The sequence below is a fragment of the Thamnophis elegans genome, chromosome 9 (assembly GCF_009769535.1).
Source record: "Thamnophis elegans isolate rThaEle1 chromosome 9, rThaEle1.pri, whole genome shotgun sequence".
Lineage (NCBI taxonomy): Eukaryota > Metazoa > Chordata > Lepidosauria > Squamata > Colubridae > Thamnophis > Thamnophis elegans.
Window position 1 is genome coordinate 60847003 of NC_045549.1, and position 18171 is coordinate 60865173.

General features: G+C 35.4%; 1 protein-coding gene across 1 annotated transcript in view; it reads right to left on the minus strand.

The window, feature by feature from the left end:
• The window catches only part of LOC116512952 (follistatin-related protein 5-like), a 190275-nt gene that overhangs the window by 130797 nt on the left and 41307 nt on the right, over nucleotides 1-18171 (minus strand). Inside the window, exon 2 of the mRNA XM_032223654.1 lies at nucleotides 5695-5943. Within this exon, the coding sequence (XP_032079545.1) occupies nucleotides 5695-5943 (249 nt within the window). The remainder of the gene's footprint in view (nucleotides 1-5694; nucleotides 5944-18171) is intronic.

Genomic DNA, 18171 nt, shown 5'->3' on the forward strand with positions numbered 1-18171 from the left:
TGAAAACCCCAGAAACTCTAGAATCAGTGCACTTGAATAACTGTCTTTTTGCTTTCACTGATAGCGAAAGCTGATCCACAGCATGTGTTCAAAGATACCCTTTATGTATTTATCCTAATTATTGTATATAAGGTAACAGTAAAGGTTTCCCTCACACATATGTGCTAGTCATTCCCGACTCTAGGGGGCAGCGCTTATCTTCGTTTCAAAGCTAAAGAGCCAGCACTGTCTGGAGACATCTGCATGGTCATGTGGCCGGATGACTAAACACTGAAGGCACACGGAACGCTGTTACCTTCCCACCAAAGGTGGTTCCTATTTTTATACTTGTAGTTTTACATGCTTTTGAACTGCTAGGTTGGCAGAAGCTGGGACAAGTTACGGGAGCTCACTCGATTACACGGCAATAGGGATTGTATTGTATTATTGTATATATTACATCCTTATTATTAATCTAACATTTCAAACACTTCAAGTATTGAAGTGGAACAATACAAGTTCCACCTTTTTTTTTCTAAATGATCAGATGACTTTATAATTTTGGATGGCGCACACACACAAACACACACCACAGTCATACACAAATACACACATGTAATTATATATAGTAAAGAAAGGGAAAACTCTAAACAATTATCTGTTGTTAATGTATTGTGTTGTGAATAGGGAATAATCTTGAAAAAATGGAGGGTGAGCTACTATTAATAGAAAAATAAATGGGACTTAAACCTAGGCCAAGAATCTAATGAATGAAATTGCAGACAAGTCCTCTCAGGTTCACAGTACTAATATATATGTGTGTTTTGTTTCTTATTGAGATCTATCTTGTAGAGCTGATATCAGAGGTAGGTTTCACATAACTCTACCGCCAGTTTGCCATGCACCTTAACTATGAGTGTGTGGCTTGCACACATGCACATGGCTTAGAAAACCATAGCTAAATAGGACATCATAGAGTTGGGGCGGTGGGTGCACCACCCACAGGTCACCAATACCGGTAAGTCCAAACCGGTCTGAATGGTTGAATACCACCACTGGCTGAGATCTATAATTACATCTATGAGAGAGACCAATCATTTGCCTATACTACAGCTGTGCTGGTTATGAAGAACAGGGTATTAAAGTTAGAAAGCCAAAAGCAAAATCATATTCAATCTGAAGTTTAGAACAGTTTGAAGGCTAAGATTAAGGAATTAAGACCAGATGCTATTAAATTAAAGAATGTGAAAGAACAAAAATAGAAGACTGTAAAAATCAAGATAAGCCTTAAAAAATATTGGCTTAGCACAGAAAAATTGAAGAAACTTTGGAAATAATAAATCATCAAATCACAACAGTATCTAGGAACACAGAACGCAGTGGCCACAAATCATCCAGTTTAGGAAAAATTATCTACTTCAATCATCTCAGAGGTAATTCTGTCATAGGATAAATGTCATTAGAAATTCTAAAAATGGAAAATGAAACAAAAACAAAAAATATACATTCTGCAAATAATCTATGGAAAACTCAAAAAGATAAAAAATAAAAATGCTGAATAGATAAAAGAATTTGAAGATGAAGTTAGTAAAAATCAAAAGGAAAAACTAATAATAACAGCAGAAATAGTTGAAAACCAAATGAAAAAGATTTTAAACTGGACATTTCATGGAAATGATCAATGCACAGCTTTTGACTTAAATATCTGACCTTACCTTCAATTATAGCTAAACAACTTGATGAACTACTGTACAAAGGAAATATCAATGCTGATTAATATCTGTCAAAAATTATCTAATTCAAAAAGGCCCAAAGAAAGGAACAACACAAGTAAATTATAGGCCAATAATGTGTTTGGAAAGGCATTTAATTCATTATCATTTAGTTGTATCATCAACTGCTCAAAAGTAATTTGTGCCAGTAAAAGCATTATAATGTTTATAGAAAAAATAATGATACAGTGGAAAAGAGAATTGGTGAGAGGAAATGAAAAACATAAGCTGGTTAACATTAGGAGGTGCATATTCCAGAGTGACTCATTAACACTCTTACTATTTGTCATTGCTATGATTCCAGTTATTTTGAAGTAAACAAATCTTGGTTATAAAACTGCAAAAAAAAAAAAAAAAAAAGCTCTAACAAATCTCACATTGTTTTTATATGAATGGTGTGAGACCGCCTGCTGCCAATTACCTCCCACAGACCCATTAGATCTCACAGGGTTGGCCTCCTCCGGGTGCCATCTACCAGCCAATGCCATCTGGCTATTACCCAGGGGAGGGCCTTCTCTGTGGCAGCTCCGGCCCTCTGGAATGAACTCCCCGCAGGGATCCGGACCCTCATCTCTTTCCAGGCCTTCCGAAAAGCCATCAAAACCTGGCTTTGCCGGCAGGCCTGGGGGTGATGAGTTCCCTCCCCTCTCGACATGTATGGTTGTGCGACTGTTGTTTATTTTTATTATTTTTATTTTGTTTTTTTATGTTCCCCTTTTCCCCCTTGAATTGTTCGCCGCCCTGAGTCCTCCCGGAGAAGGGCGGCATACAAATAATAAAATTCTATTCTATTCTATTCTATTCTAAGTTTTTTACAAGAATGGTGTGATTTTAATTGGAAAATCAGAAATCAAAATCCAATCCTTGACAAACACTGTAAGACTTTTACCACAGATATAGGAGTGGAATTTGGCCTAAAATTTGCTACAGTAACAATAAATCAAGGTAAAATCCCAAAGTATTCCAACGATGATGGGAACCCCCCTGCTGGTTTATGCCACAATCTTCCAGTGCTGATTTTCAGATCTTGATATTTCATGATCTTCTCCAACTTTTTGTTTTCTATTCTGCTATCCCCCAGTATTGCCACATAAATTCTTATTTTTTTCTTATAGACTTCCAATATCTGGGTAAGGGGATACTGAATGAAATAGATCTTTGGCTCTGTCTGGAAGATCTTTATTATGTCTTTTTCTTATTCTCATTAATTGCAAAGGATTTAAATTAAATGAGAGACTTAACAATAGAAAGCAGTATGCATGTAAAGAATGCATATTAATAGAATTTACAAGACTTTCTATTTATTTATTACTTCTTTATTTGCTTCTTCTCTTCTCTTTAAGAAGATTAAAAATTAAAGCCATCATAATCTAGAAAAAATGTTACTTGACTCATGCTATTATCATTACTTCGGATACTTTAAAAAACATTTTTTATTGAAGAAATTTTCAATGCAAATAAAAGCAGATACTAATTTAGAATATAATAAGAAAAAGTAGTAATAATGTAAAAAAGGAATAAAGAAAATAAAAAAGAAAAAGGTAATAAAGAAGTGGTTTCCAATCTTCTTGAAAGCAGTTATGTGCATTTACATTTTATCTTCTCTTACTCAAATTACATCATAGTTTCCTTCTTTTCATAATCTACATTACTAGTAATCAAATCTGTAAATCACTAACTCATTTCTTTCAGCAAAAAAGTCAAGAAGAGATTTCCAATCACTAATAAATATAGTTGTTAATTTTCTCTAAGCAATTAAGCTAATTTTGCTATCTCTGCTTCCTCCCTCATCTTCACCAATTATTCCTCCATCATCTTCTATGCTTTCTTGCAGATAAAAATTCTTTGGAAATAACTAGAACAAAGTGGCCCAGGTATAAGTACTATAGATGTCCTGACATTGGAGAACATCCCCTAATAAATATTTTTGCCAGCTCTTATGCAACTTAACTTGGAGTAGGCAGACACAAAGGCATCTTTGATTCTTGCAGGATGTTAAAAATGATAACCGGGCCAAAGATAAGAAAAGCATGTGATTATGCAGAAATGTTAATTGTGACTTTTCAGTAATTCCACATTCCACACGTTAAGGGTATCATTATATAATTGATAAAAAAGAGATTTCTTAATATTCCTAAGGAGATGAAGAATGTTCGATGTTTGGATGTCTACATGTAAGTCAATATTATCCAAAGCTTTGTATCACATCTATTGCTTGGATTTCATGACTATGAATTAGCATCAGTAGTGCAGATACATTCCTGTATAATATGCTCATGCAGTTGTAACGATATAATCAAATACTGAACAATAGCAACCATGTTGTTAAAGTTACATCTAAATTAGGCCTCAGAAATACATCTCATTCTTATGCAACCAGCTGTCTTCTGAACAAACAATTTGGTACTGACCTTTCCTTTAATTCATGAGTCTCAAACTCACATCTAAAAGGCTGCATGCAGCCATTCAAATCATTTACTGCAGCCTGCAACAATATTTTGGAGATGATGAACTTGGATAAAGATAAAATAAAATAAAATAAGTGTTAGATATCTCCCCCTACTGACAGACTGCAAGAGGTTTCTACCAAGGTCCTCTGTTCTGGTGGAAACAGAGGTTGGATCTCATTGTCTATGAGGTCTGACAGATCCCTTTAAAAGGGCATGCTGCCCGACCATTCCCCAGCCGGATGTTTACTTGACATGCGAAAAAGAGCTGTTGTTTACTGAAGCCTATGTGCCTCCTTTACCAGATCTAACATTGGCAACGAAGGTGGGACAGTTCTGACTAGAATCAGAGATGAGAGCTGTTGTTTATTGAAGCCTACTGTGCCTCCTTTACCTGATCTAACACTAACAACTCAGTAATAATCCCAGATATTGGTTTCTGGTGAATAAAAAATGCTTCCCATTAAATAGCCAAAGTAAAACAACTCTTCTTTACAATTCCATTTGTAGTTTTGTTTGTTTAAGAAATAAATATATTTTAATATCTAATTACATATTGAAATTTTATTTAAGTTTCATTCGTTAGAGATTTCAACATCAACAGATGAAAGGTTTTAGAACTAAGGCCCCAAGGCTAATAAATTAGTCCTTATGTAGCATTTGTGATAATTTGAGAGCCAAAATTTAGTTCTCTGGAGGAGTGGATAACAATCAGAATTTAGCATTTTATTTGTTAATTTATTACTGCCTTCACTGGGCTAATCAGGGCAAAATATGTGTGAAGCGGAACAATTAGTGCAAGAATGCCTCCAATTTTTCTATGGAATTCTTTTTGTTACAATGACGTTTTCTTATGTCCCGTAAAAGTATCCCATAAAATGCCCTAACTCTTAATTTATAGCTTTATAGAGCCTTCAATATCACATGAAGAGAATATAATACAACCAATTATTGCAATAAGAATAATTAAATTATATTAAAAAAATAAGTGGCAAGAACATAGAAAAAAACAAAAGAGCAGATGAAAGTAAAATAAGGACATTTAAAAATAATTAAAAAAGAACAACAGAATCACCTATGACATTTATTCACTATAGCCATAACATTCGAGTTTCTAAGAAATTTCTAAATGTAAACTGTTCCACTGAGAGTTGAAGGTGTGTTTCTTATAATTCAACCTTGATCACAATGGCTACCTCTCCAAATTGAGGTCACAAGATCCTGTTCCAACAATCCTATCAAACATACAATTTATCTGCAATCATTTTTCCAAAGAGATAGTTGAGGACTGAAGATAGCTATAAGACTTCTCCCAGTAAAAATGCTTTGTTAACTTAAACTTCCTTATTATTTTTTCACAATACACACTAGATTTCCCAGAACCCTAATCAAAATAACTTCAAAATAGGTAACTGATTTTGAAATGAGATGGCTGGCAAATAAATTCGATTAATAAATAAAGTCATGTCTTTAAGCTATTATCACCCACTACTTGCCTTTGAAGAAGCAGTCTTCATTGTGGACAATAGTAATCTTCTGCTTTTTCAGGCAGGCAGCTCGGTGTACTTCGCAGTGGTTTTCATAGAATTCACCATCAGAACCACAAACAGGCTTGTAATGAGATTTGCAATATTCCATGCAGGCACATTCCCCTTGTCCTGTTTCTCTGTTGACAACACAATGCTTGCCCAAGCCACAATACTTATTTTCACAAGATCCAGGAAGAACACCATGATTCACAGACCCTGAAAAGAAATAGAAAAGGCTGTTAGATTGTCAGCCACAATCTCACATTTTTGTCATATTCACAGTACCTATGATGGTGTGAAGACTACTTTACTGGAAAGTAATAATAAATACAGTTCTGATGATGTCACTGTAAATGGAACAGGAAAATAATAGATATTTGTAATCTGCAGTTATTATTTTTTTAAACAAACACACTAAGAGAATAATACATTAACCAATTTCCCTTGACATGCAAATAAATTTGAGAATTCATTAAGCATTTTATGGCTTTAACAAAAATTCTAGTCCCCATGGCTCCAGGGGAAAACACAAATGCACAGTCTAATGAATCCTAAATTAAAGTTCATATTATTAATACTATGAATTCTATTCAGGATTTTTAAGTACTATATTATATATGTTTCAGACCGTAGTAAATATTTAGTTCAGGTGAAGGTACTTTTTGATCCAAAGCTCACTCTACAGCTTTTTTTATACCAGTTTGTACCCAGAAGCCCATACTGTATTTGAAATTTGTATTTATTGTATTTCTGAAATTTCTGTGCTGCCCTTCTCACTAAAAGAGCAATTCTGGGCAGCTTACAATATAATAAAAGTAAGTTCATTATTCTCCCCTACTTTATAAAATCAAAGTAGGCAATATACAACAATTTATGATGGTCTTTATTTGATTTGTGAACAAAGGGAATTGGATTTCTTGCTTGCAATATCCCATGGTAAACACTTAAAACAGCAATATATAACAAACTTCTCCAAAATAACGGCCAATTTAGCCTCATATAATGAGGTATTTGGGAATAATCCTCCAGAAGAATGGAGTGCTTATATTTATCAGAGTGCTTATATTTATCAGAGATGGAAATGCCTGCATGTAATTTAACCTCTCAGTGGCTGGATTTCCTGTTTCTGATCCTTGACCATAAACTAATCAAAGCTTTATTAGATCTCCCCTAATCAGGGGTGGGTTCTTGCCAGTTCTAACCTCTTCTATAGAAGAGGTTCCATAAATCTAGTGCCATTTAGAATAAGGTGACCAGACATCCCACTTTTGGTGGGACAGTCCCGCTTTTGAACAATTTGTCCCACGTCCCGCGGCGTTGTTAAAAAATCCCGATTTTGGCTTCATGTTGAAAGCGCAGTGGATTTGCTTAAGAAATCCTAACTGGGGCAAGACAAAAGACACTATGTCTAACCTCTCTCTATGTCTCAGTACTTTCATTGAAGATATTAAAACGTGAAAGCAAGAAAATGGACCCCCCCCCCTTTTACTTCATTTTATAGGAAAAGTACGACTCAATACGATAGAGCTCCAGGAAATAATTCGGCTAGAGAAGTAGCAATTGTTCCTTCCTGGATTTCCCAGAGCGGAGGGGCATGGACCTCAAGGGAACCTGGAAGGGCACGCCTTTTCTGCTGGCCAAGACTGTGCCGGGGGAAAGAGCCATCGAGTCCCGATGGAGCTAGGGCAAGGAATGGGCCTTCTCAGCTCCGCCAACTTCTGTTTTGCCCCTGAGCTGGGAGGAAGCCGGACTTACCTAACAACTGTCTTGCTTTATTGTGGTCATAAGCGGAGGACTACTTATATCAGCACCCACAGCAGCCCCTGGGGGACCAAGAGGCCATCAATCCCTCCCTTCCAGGCCCAAGAGCCCCCTTGAGGGCCAAGTCCTGAAGCCACCCAGACTGAAACCCCCCAGGGAGGCCAAACGGACCCATCACCCTCCTTCCTGGGGGTGGATATGGAGTTATTTCAGGGGGAGGGGAACCTATGGGGGGTCCTCCAACATCAAGCGTCCTCCTGTCAGGGGTTGCTCCTCCCTCTTCCTCGGGGGGGGGGCTCTGTGGCTGGGGGATCCCCTGGAAGGTGGGGGAGTAAGACTCCGCCATTGCTGGGCAATGGGTGCTGCTTCCATGTTTGTCTGCGGTGCATCGGTGACATTAGAGAAGCACACCCATGGTCAGGGACACTGGTTGGAGCATGGGGGCCACCCGGGAGGTCAAGCCGGCAGCGGCGCAGAACGAGGAGCCCAAGGACGATGACGAGGAGGTGGCAGTGGGGGACGACAGGGAGCCAGGGGCGGCGGTGAGGGCAGGGCTGACAGGTGGGGGAGGGACGGGGCAGAGGGGGACACCTCTGACCCCTACCTCTTTCTCTGCCCTCCCCTGCAGAGCCCCTGGAATATCATGATCAAGCACCAGCTGGTTCAGTGGCGCGGGCGGCGGTCCCAGATGATGACCAGGTGAGCCCCCTCCTCCCCAAGAGCAAGGTGACTAGACCATAAAGACCAAATTGTTAATCAAGAACCACCCCCCCCTTGGTCAATGGTGTCCCGCTTTACCAATGTCAAAATCTGGTCACTTTAGTTTAGAACCAGTTCCAGCTCCCTCCTCCCGCCCATCCACACATCATCAAGATGAAGAGAGGAATCACAAGCAGAAATAGGGCTATACATTATGATCATTTCTCTAAAGTTAAATTAAATTTTTAAGCTATTCATAATTTAATAGTACACAGCTAAGAATGCCTAGCGCTTTCCAAAAGATATATAATCTTAACCAGATTGTTAAATTCATAATTTAGAGACTGTGACATGTTTTGATTTCTTTACTTTTTAAGCACATAACTTAAAAGTGTTTATACTTCCTATTTTATAGTATAATTTAACTTTCAATTTTCCATATAAAGATGGATGCAATGTAAATATTTATATTTACTAGTTCAGTGTAACTCAGATAATAGCTTTGGGAAGCCTTTTCAGAAAGGTAAGCATCCAGATATCAGAATGCACATCCATTTACCAGAAGCTATTCTTTTTTATCTCTAGTAAGAAAGCCCAGGAAGGCCAGTATGCTGAATCCCTAAGACTAGTAAATACAATTCTCTTGAAGTTAAATAACAAGAAAAATAGCTGGAGACTTGTTGGTCTTTGATTCTTCCTGAAAGCAGCCCACAATGTAATATATTCTAGGATAGGTGGGTGGATGATTAAATCTTGTAGGATTTAGGAAGCAATCCAATCCATCCAGGATGAATGCAGTGTGTGCTAGATAATCAGTGTGTGCTAGACTTTTGGTGTAATTTTGATGCTTAACCCTTGCTTGATTACTTTTGAAATCCCTTTTCTTTCTCTTTGAAGCTTAGTCTCCACTTTGTATTTCTATATTGCTTTGTTTATACTTGCTACATGAATATTAATCATTTTTCTAAGCCTAATACTTGATTATGTGAAATCAACTTATTTTCGACTCCTATCACCATAGATAGATTTTCTTCATGAAAGCCTAATATTTATTTTTCCTTTTCATATCTAAAAACACAAACATATTAAAAAAAAAACATTTTTGTTGCTCTTTGTTTGTTTACAGCTACCTATTTAAATACATAACTCTGGGCAGTAAACAATCCCTAACAAAGAAACAAATACATAATAACAGGTGTTTATCATACATGATTATTCCATAAAATAGCAAATAAATATTGGCTTCTTCCAACAAACTGCCTGTTTGAAGAAAAGGCCAAATTTTACCTTAGGGTCATAAGCAATCTTGTATAGTGCCCTGGTTGACTCCATTTTCCAGAAACTAACAAAGCATTAAACAGACCTGGCCTTGATAACTGAAGAATTTCCTAAGTGCAGTTTGGAAACCAGTTCATCCATTAAGCACCAGAATTGGGCCAATTTAAGTGTTTTGTTTTCTCATGCAAGTTAGCAGTTCCATTTATTTTATTTATTATAATTTGTCAGACAGAAACAATAACAGAAATAATATAAAATACAATGGCAGGGATGATGGGCCCATTAGTGCGCTTATGCCCGCCCCCTTTAGGGACATCTTAAGAATGAAGTGAGGTACATGGAAGTCTATTTGTGACTAAAACTGTGAAAATTTGTAGTTGAGACAACTGAATCAGGTAGGGCGTTCCAGACTTTGACAACTCTATTACAAAAATTGTATTTTTACAGTCAAGTTTAGAATGATTTACATTGAGTTTAAAGCGGTTGTTCGCGCATGTATTATTGCAATTAAAATAGAAAAAAATCATTTACAGGTAAAACATTAATAAGTACAATTTTGTATGTAATATCTAAGTCTAACTGCAAACCAAGAATTTCGAGCCTAGTAGCATAGGGATTTCTATTATGTAAAGAAAAGTGCAAAACCTTTCTTGTAAAATACTTTTGAACCCGCTCAATTGTACTAATGTCAGATATATGGTAGGATTCCAAACAATTGAACAGAACAGATTGGTCTTGTGTAAGTTTTATAAGCTCTAGTTAGCAATACAATATTTCCAGAAAAGAAGCTTTGTTGAATTAAGTTTACACCTTTTAGTGCTTTTTTAGCATGCTGTTACAGTGAAACTTGGAGCATAGATCGTCAGAAATAAGTACACCTAGGTGCTTAATGAAGTGAGGGTCAGAGGAGGAGCCAACGTCGCAACAATACGGACGTATGGTCTCGATGCTCCGAGACCGCAGCCAATACTTTTGCTGCTGGGTGATCCAATCGGACCTAAACCATCCTGCAGAGACGGTGAACAGGAAGAATACGTGTTGCTGATCTCAGGGACATCGCAAAGTCCCTGATCGATGCAAGAGAAGTTCTTCAAGCCGGCGAAAAAATATCCAGCCAAGGCTGATGAAGTCGGGGAGGCTCCAAAATGGAAGGATACAGAAAGAGAAAGTGTTTCCAGCTGGTGAGGAATTTTTACCGTTTTAAAAGAGACTGCCTATAAAAAAACTCAAAATTAATTTAAATTGGAGAACAGAAGAAATAAGCAGCGGAATTAAGTTTGTAATGGTTTTGGACAATGGGTTATCTTACTTTTTAAATGCTATGTTCACAGATGGATTAGGTTTTCTTCTATTTTTTTCTTTTATTACTCTTTATAACTAAAATTCTCCTCTTTCATTACTGTGGGTGTTTTTCTAACTCATTCAAGAATTGGATCTTTTTTAACTTGAAATACAAAAAAAATACAAAAAGGAACAAAGAAAATTGCAACAATAACACTGCTACTCAGAGGCTGGAGGTTTGTGTATCGGAAACGAAACACTCTTACTTTTCTTGCTGATTGTCCTGGCTTGGCGCTCCAATGGCTCACTGCTTGTTTATAGAGAGTGATAAGAGGAAGGGCATGCAAATGTCCCTTTGAATATATCTTCAACAAGAGAAAAGTGAAAATAAATAAATTTATTGTGAATCTATGCTTAATCTTGTAAAAACCTTCCAAGCTAGAACAGCAGTGTTTGTTAGCTGGAGATAATGGCACACAATTTCAACAGCAGAAAGAAACTTTAAGCCTGCAAAAGATATTCTTAGAAATTCAGAAATTATCAAACACATTTGAGAGGATGGAGAAGTCTGAAGACTTAGAGCATCTAACAGTAAAATATGATGAAGAAATTGGAGATGTTTATCAAGTGGAAAAAGTGGAGGTTAGAATTCTAAAAATCAAAGAGGAAAATAACCATAAGGAAATTAAATTTGCTGATATTTATGGTGATTGGTTTGTTTCTGGAAATGGAAAGAGTGGAATACTGAAAGAGGAATTAAATGGAGGGGAACGCTACCCCAGATGGCAAGACACAGAAGAAGAAATAAGAATGTACGGATTTAAAGAAAGAAATTTTATTAGCAACATCATTGATAACACTACTGACAATCAAAGATAAGCTGATTAAGGAAACAGAAGAAGGGCATCAAAATTACATGAGAGATTTTATAAGCAAGGAGTTGCTAAGAGGAGTCCATACAAATCTGATTAAGGAGATGATTAGAGGACTGACACCACAAATGGCAGAAGGCATGAGACTGTTTTGATACTAGAAAGATACAGGTTGATATATGGATATATATAATTTAAAACTAGTTAAACTTAGTGAAATTTAGTGACAATAGATATAGTTAAATAAATATTTGATAATGATAATAATGTATATAATGTGTAGTGTTATGATAAGTAATAATTGGATATGAATATTGAATGGTACCCATGAAAGGAAGATTAGAAATCCTTTTGGATTATATATAAAGGTTAATAAAAAAGAACTAAGTTAGATTCAGTTGTCTTGATTATTAGCGGGGGGGAAATGTTATGATACAGGATATAGTCAAATAAAGGAGGGATAATGATAACAATGTATATATAGGTATGGGTACAACATAAGGAAACTGGATATAAATTGTAAACAGTGATTTGAAAAGGAAGATTAGAAAATTTTGTTACTAAATATTATGGAAGTTTAGCTAGAATAGGACATAAGGATTCAGTGTTAATGGAGGATTTTAGAAATGGTAAATGAAATGCCATTATGTGGTTATGTATTAAATCTTGGTATATTTTATGATGAAGGACGTTGAAAGAATTATAGTCAAATGAAAATGGAGGTATGATGATGGTAACATATATAAATATATGAGTTAAAATACTTGAGTTAATATGAATTATGCTTTATGTCTGTGGAAGAGATGCACGAGAGCCTTTTGTAGCCAACTGATATACTTTCTACAGTATGTAAAGAAGGAAGATTTTATGTGTTGTTTGTTTTGAAAATTAAAAATAAATTTTTTTATTAAAAAAAACCAAAGTGGGCGTCATCTGCTAAATCAATACCATCTAGCTTATACTTGACATTCTAATTATGTTTACCAATATGTAAGACAGAACATTTATTAATTGAAATTTGAAGTTGCCAAATGGATGACCATTCAGATACATAGTCAAGATCACTTTGCAAAACAACAGAACTATCTGTAGTATTAAATAATTTTATGTCATCGGCAAAAAGGATGCAATTGCTTTTAAGTTGATCACATAAATCATTGATATAGAGCAAGAAAGGGGTGGAACCTAGAATGCTGCATTGAGGAACACCACTATTAATTGATGCAGGATTAGACAGTGAGTTCCCTCTTTTGACTTTCTGCAGTCTATTAGAGAAGAAAGCAGCAATCCACTTGTGCAAAGGTCCAGAAATGCCATTTAACTCCATTCTTTTGAGGAATTGATCAATTAAAGGACAAGGATTGATGGTACTTATATTACTTCTATATCAGTTCACATTTATTCTGATGGAAAAGCTTAAATCATATGTAGCCTCTATACAGGGTAAACTAGTGGTAAAACTGGGACTAGTCCATGCTCATCATGTTACCATGAATTCCCCAGATCTGTCTGAAAACATCAGAGCGGGATGGACACAGAAAACGGTCATTTTAATAAAATGTGACACTTTTTGAGAATAATTTGGTAGGACACAGAATTATTTGTATTCTTTTATGAACCCAAATTCAGGAAATACTGTCACGTGTACAAGAAATATCATTGAATTTGAAATGAAAATTGGCCCTAGATATTCGCATATGATGTCCTTAGTGTTTATTTTCTTTAATCATCCTTAGGATATTAGCTTTTATTAAAAAAAACCCACAAATGTTGGCAGTATAAATGCAAGATTATTTTAAAATGTTATTATTTTACAAATGCTTCTTTATGCAATAATTCTAACTAGCTTATAAATTAAATATGATTCAGAGATAATAAAATCTCTTTGCGGCTTGATATTTTCTTAATTACACACCTTTGCACAAGAAGAAAGGCATAAATCTGGAACATCAAATAAAATTTAACTATATAAAAATTAGCCTACCCTTTGTGGATAAAATAAATAATAGAACAATATTATAAGAAAACAAATATTCAGCCTGCAAATGATTATGGTAGTGAAATAACCTCAGGGTTGTGGGAAAATTGAAATAAAATAATGTAAAGTAAACTAAACTGAAGTAGTAGAAAGACAGTTAATATATACAATAGGCTAGATAAAGGAAGCCAAGAGTGATTCTAATTATTATACTAAAGCTATTAAAACATAGGCTCTGAAAACACTTGAAATAAAAGAAATTGAAACAAGATAACAAAAGAAACCCAATATTTTCCTTCTACTAAGCATGAGTTAGAAATGGAAAAAATGGCCATGGAAAGCAGCAATGTACATCTACTGCAACCATTTTATGGTGTTTATGTGCATTCATGGAAGCTTAAAAGTCTAGACAAGATATTTAAAGACAACATTACATTCAACTAAAGCAGGGTGGGCAACCATAATCCTTTTACCTGTGGATTTCAACTCCCAGAATTCCTGAGCCAACCATGCTGTCCATTCCTGAACTCAACTGTCTAATGAAAGAGCAGTTTGTTGTGATGATTAAAGCCTGGACTTAGAAATTTGGAGACCAAATCCTAATTTTGCCTTACATACAAAACCCAGCTGGGTGACTTTGAACCTGTCATTCTGACTCAGTCTAGGTTAGGAAACTGAAATACAATTGCTTGAAATGGCTTTTGAAAATGTTGCCAGAAAACAACAAGCCATCTGATAGGGAAAAGTGAATAAAACATATATATATATATATATATATATATATATATATATATATATATATATATATATATATATATATATATATATATATATATATATATATATATATATATTTGTTGTTGTATTTATTGCACATTTATAGGCCGCCCTTTTCCCTGAGGGGACTCAGGGCGGCTTACAATAAAAGGGGAAAGGGAGTGTAGGACAAATACAAAAAGAAATGTGAACAAGAGTAAATTAAACAGTAAAACACAACATTCACTCGACATTCGGGAGGGGCGAAAGTAAAACTTATCCCCAGGCCTGACGGGCTAGCCAGATCTTGAGGGCTGTGCGGAAGGCCTGGACGGTGGTGAGGGTACGGATCTCCACGGGGAGATTATTCCATAGCGTCGGAGCCGCAACAGAGAAGGCTCTCCTCCGAGTAGTCGCCAGTCGGCACATATATAATATGCATATTCACATAGCACTAGTTTAAGACTGGTGTAGACATAGCTATGGTGAATCCTGTATGGAAAATTGTATGTTTACATCTTCAATAGGATGGAATTTACATTTGAGTGCAAAGTTTACCAATAGTTATTGTTGAATTTGAAACTGCATATATATTATCATTATTAAGCAGCTGTGTGAGAAACATATCTACTGAGAGTTATCTAATTTCTCTCTGAAAATTATTCAGTTAATGAATTATTTGTCTGATTGTATTATGGTGGAGATACATGCTACAAGCAAGAAATATTTGGCTTGCAAAACTGAAAGAGGTTTTTAAAAAGGCTGGGAAGAGATTAAAATAAAAAAAGGCCCTCATATATATTATACTGGAAATAAAGTGTGAATATAGTTCTACGTTCATGTATCTTTTGTGGCTATATTGTTATCAATTTGGATGTTGAAAAACATTGAAATGGGAAGAAGATGATATAACCTCACCTGTTCTGTATGTCTAAAAAAAATGCAGCTAACAACAATGGTGCATTTCTTTATTTTTTTAAAAATAGATGAATGTAAAATTTGAATGGAAGTGACATATAAAGACATATATGAAATTTATATGGCCTGACTACATATTTATTTGATCTTTACACAGATGGATGAATCTGTCAATTTTATTTTCTACTAAATTCCATTTTTGCTGTTTTATATGGTTTAAAAATAAAGAGTGAAATGTCAGTAGCATCTTTCAAAAATTAAAATATATGTTTATACATTTAGTTTAGATTATTTAAAAAAGTATTTTAAGGCTCATTTTAACACACTTTTAACCACTGAAGTTCATTGGTTTAGTAAGCTTTTACAAAATAAAATAATCCCAAAAGACTTTTGACTTTTGAAAGGTTTCATATAGTGCTACTTTTATCCTTTTCACATACATCCAAATGGTAGAAAGTTAGTAATGATCATGAACAAAATGATGAATGGGTTTTTTTAAAAAATCTGAGACTACTTCTCTAAATAAATGACATATCTCAGCCTTCGATATTGAAACAAGAATTTGTATTAACTTGACAAACCCAAAAATATTGGTAGACTACTGACAACAAAAGTATGTATTAAGACTTAAGAAATTTTACCTTTCCACAGAAATATTTTGATACAAGACTACAATAAAGAAAGTTATTGAATAATTAATATTTTATAATTAATATTTTTATAATACTAAAAATTAAAAGAACCCATTCCCATTTAAATGCTTTACCTAGAGAAAGCTAGGTTGCATAAATAACACTGGACATTTTTAAATCTGAAGTAGCTGTAAAAATGGATTATAATTCAAGATGGTAATCTGCCAATTAGTTCCACTTCTATCATAAACAATTAGCAGAATGCAGTCGTTTGTTTGCTATTAATTTACTTCAGAATCAATAAAAGGGGAAAAAAACAAAATTGGTATTACTCCAATTTACTTTCCCAAAGCTTCGCTAAACCACCACACATATTTAAATTTACTGAAACTAAATTAGATGTAGAAAGGGCAGCAGCTTTAAGTATCAAATTGCAACCATTATGCGGGTTACAAACTTAAAAACTAGTTTTTTTTATTGCTCTCAGGGGTGATTAGCTTTAAGTAGTTATGCATAGGATTACATTTAAAAGGAGTGGACTCACTTGTCTTCCTGCACTCTAAAGTTCTTAAAATATTCATGCAAAATGTTGGCTATTATTTACTTTCAATATCAGTCACGAAAAAGTCCATTAAAAATTTCAAGAATTGTATCTTTGTGTATGAGAGCTTTCCATTCTAAGAAGAAAAGCACACACTTTTTATTTGAAGATGTATTTGGAAATAATACTTGAAAACAAAAATGATCCTTTAATAACAACAGATTCTTCTGAATAATAAGTTTAGAATATTTTATATATCTTTTACAGTTTATGAATTTCTTTTTAAACAATATACTTATCACCTTTTATATTTAGTGAATCACTTTTTTTAAAAAAAATAACATGGAGCATAGAAACAAATAAGCAACATGAAAACAATATTAAGGAATTTCCCATCCTTCCCTCCATGTTTTAATTGTATTTTTAATTGTATTTTTTAAAAATAAAATGTTTTGTAGAATTGCCCATGAGTGATAAAGTGAAAATACATTAGAATAATAAATGCAGAGTTAGAGAGCTAAGATGAATGCAAAACAGTCTCTTTTCTGTTGTTCTGGACAAATGACAAAAAGATATTGAAAGTATATTAATAAAGGGGACATGACAGAATCAACTGACAGGAATAGAAGCATTTTAACCCAACCCAAGAAAACAATGCATATTATACCCATCTATAATTATTTTAATAATTTTCCACAAAGTTTTATTATAAATCTTTGTTACAATCAATCACTCAACATAAAACAATAAACAAACATTGTATCTTTTCCTGGGTGCTGCTCTGGGGAGTCCAAGCATGGGTTAAATACAGCCAATCTGCCCAGGACTAAATTGAAACTTTACACCTTCCCTTGTTGCCTTTTCTTCCCAGGGTGATTCGGAAAATTCTATTAGAGGAGGCGGAAATTCTGCTCGTGGCTCCCTACTGGCCCAGAAGGACCTGATTTGCCAACCTGGTGAGTCTCTCCGTCAACCCTCCTTGGCGGATTCCCTGGCACAAGGTGTATCTCAGCCAGGGGGTGCTTCAACATCCAGAGCCCCAGTGGCTACAACTAGTCATCTGGCACTTGAGAGGGACATCCTAAGTAGGGGTAGCCTTTCCACCAAGGTCATTCACACCATTCAGGCGTCCAGGTGGCCTTCTACAACCAGAATATATGATGTGATGTGGAAGGTCTTCAACAACTGGTGCAGAGAGCACGAGGCTGAGGCTACTACGGCTACGATTTCCCAGATCTTGGACTTCTTACAAGATGGACTTGACCAGGGCCTAGCTCCTAACACTCTTAGATGGCAGGTGGCGGCCTTGTCCACGATTTTGATGGTAGATGATCACTTTTCCCTTGGGCATCATCCCATCATCTGCAATTTCCTAAGGGGTGCAACCAACCTGAGGCCTCTGATTGTTCACAGGTACCCCTCATGGGATATCAATGTAGTGTTATGGGCTCTCATTGCCCCTCCATTCACCCAGCCTCAAACATCTGACATTTAAGATAGCCTTTCTGATTGCCATCACGTCTGCACGGCAAATTTCCGAAATGGCAGTCTGTCAATTCCTGATGACTTGTGTTTGATTCAACCTGACAGAGTGATTCTCCATTTGGACCCAGCATTTATACCCAAAATCAATTCTTGATTTCACCGGGCTCAGGAGGTCATACTTCCGGATTTTTGTCCACACCCCAAACATCGCAAGGAGAAAAAGTGGCATATGCTTGATGTTCG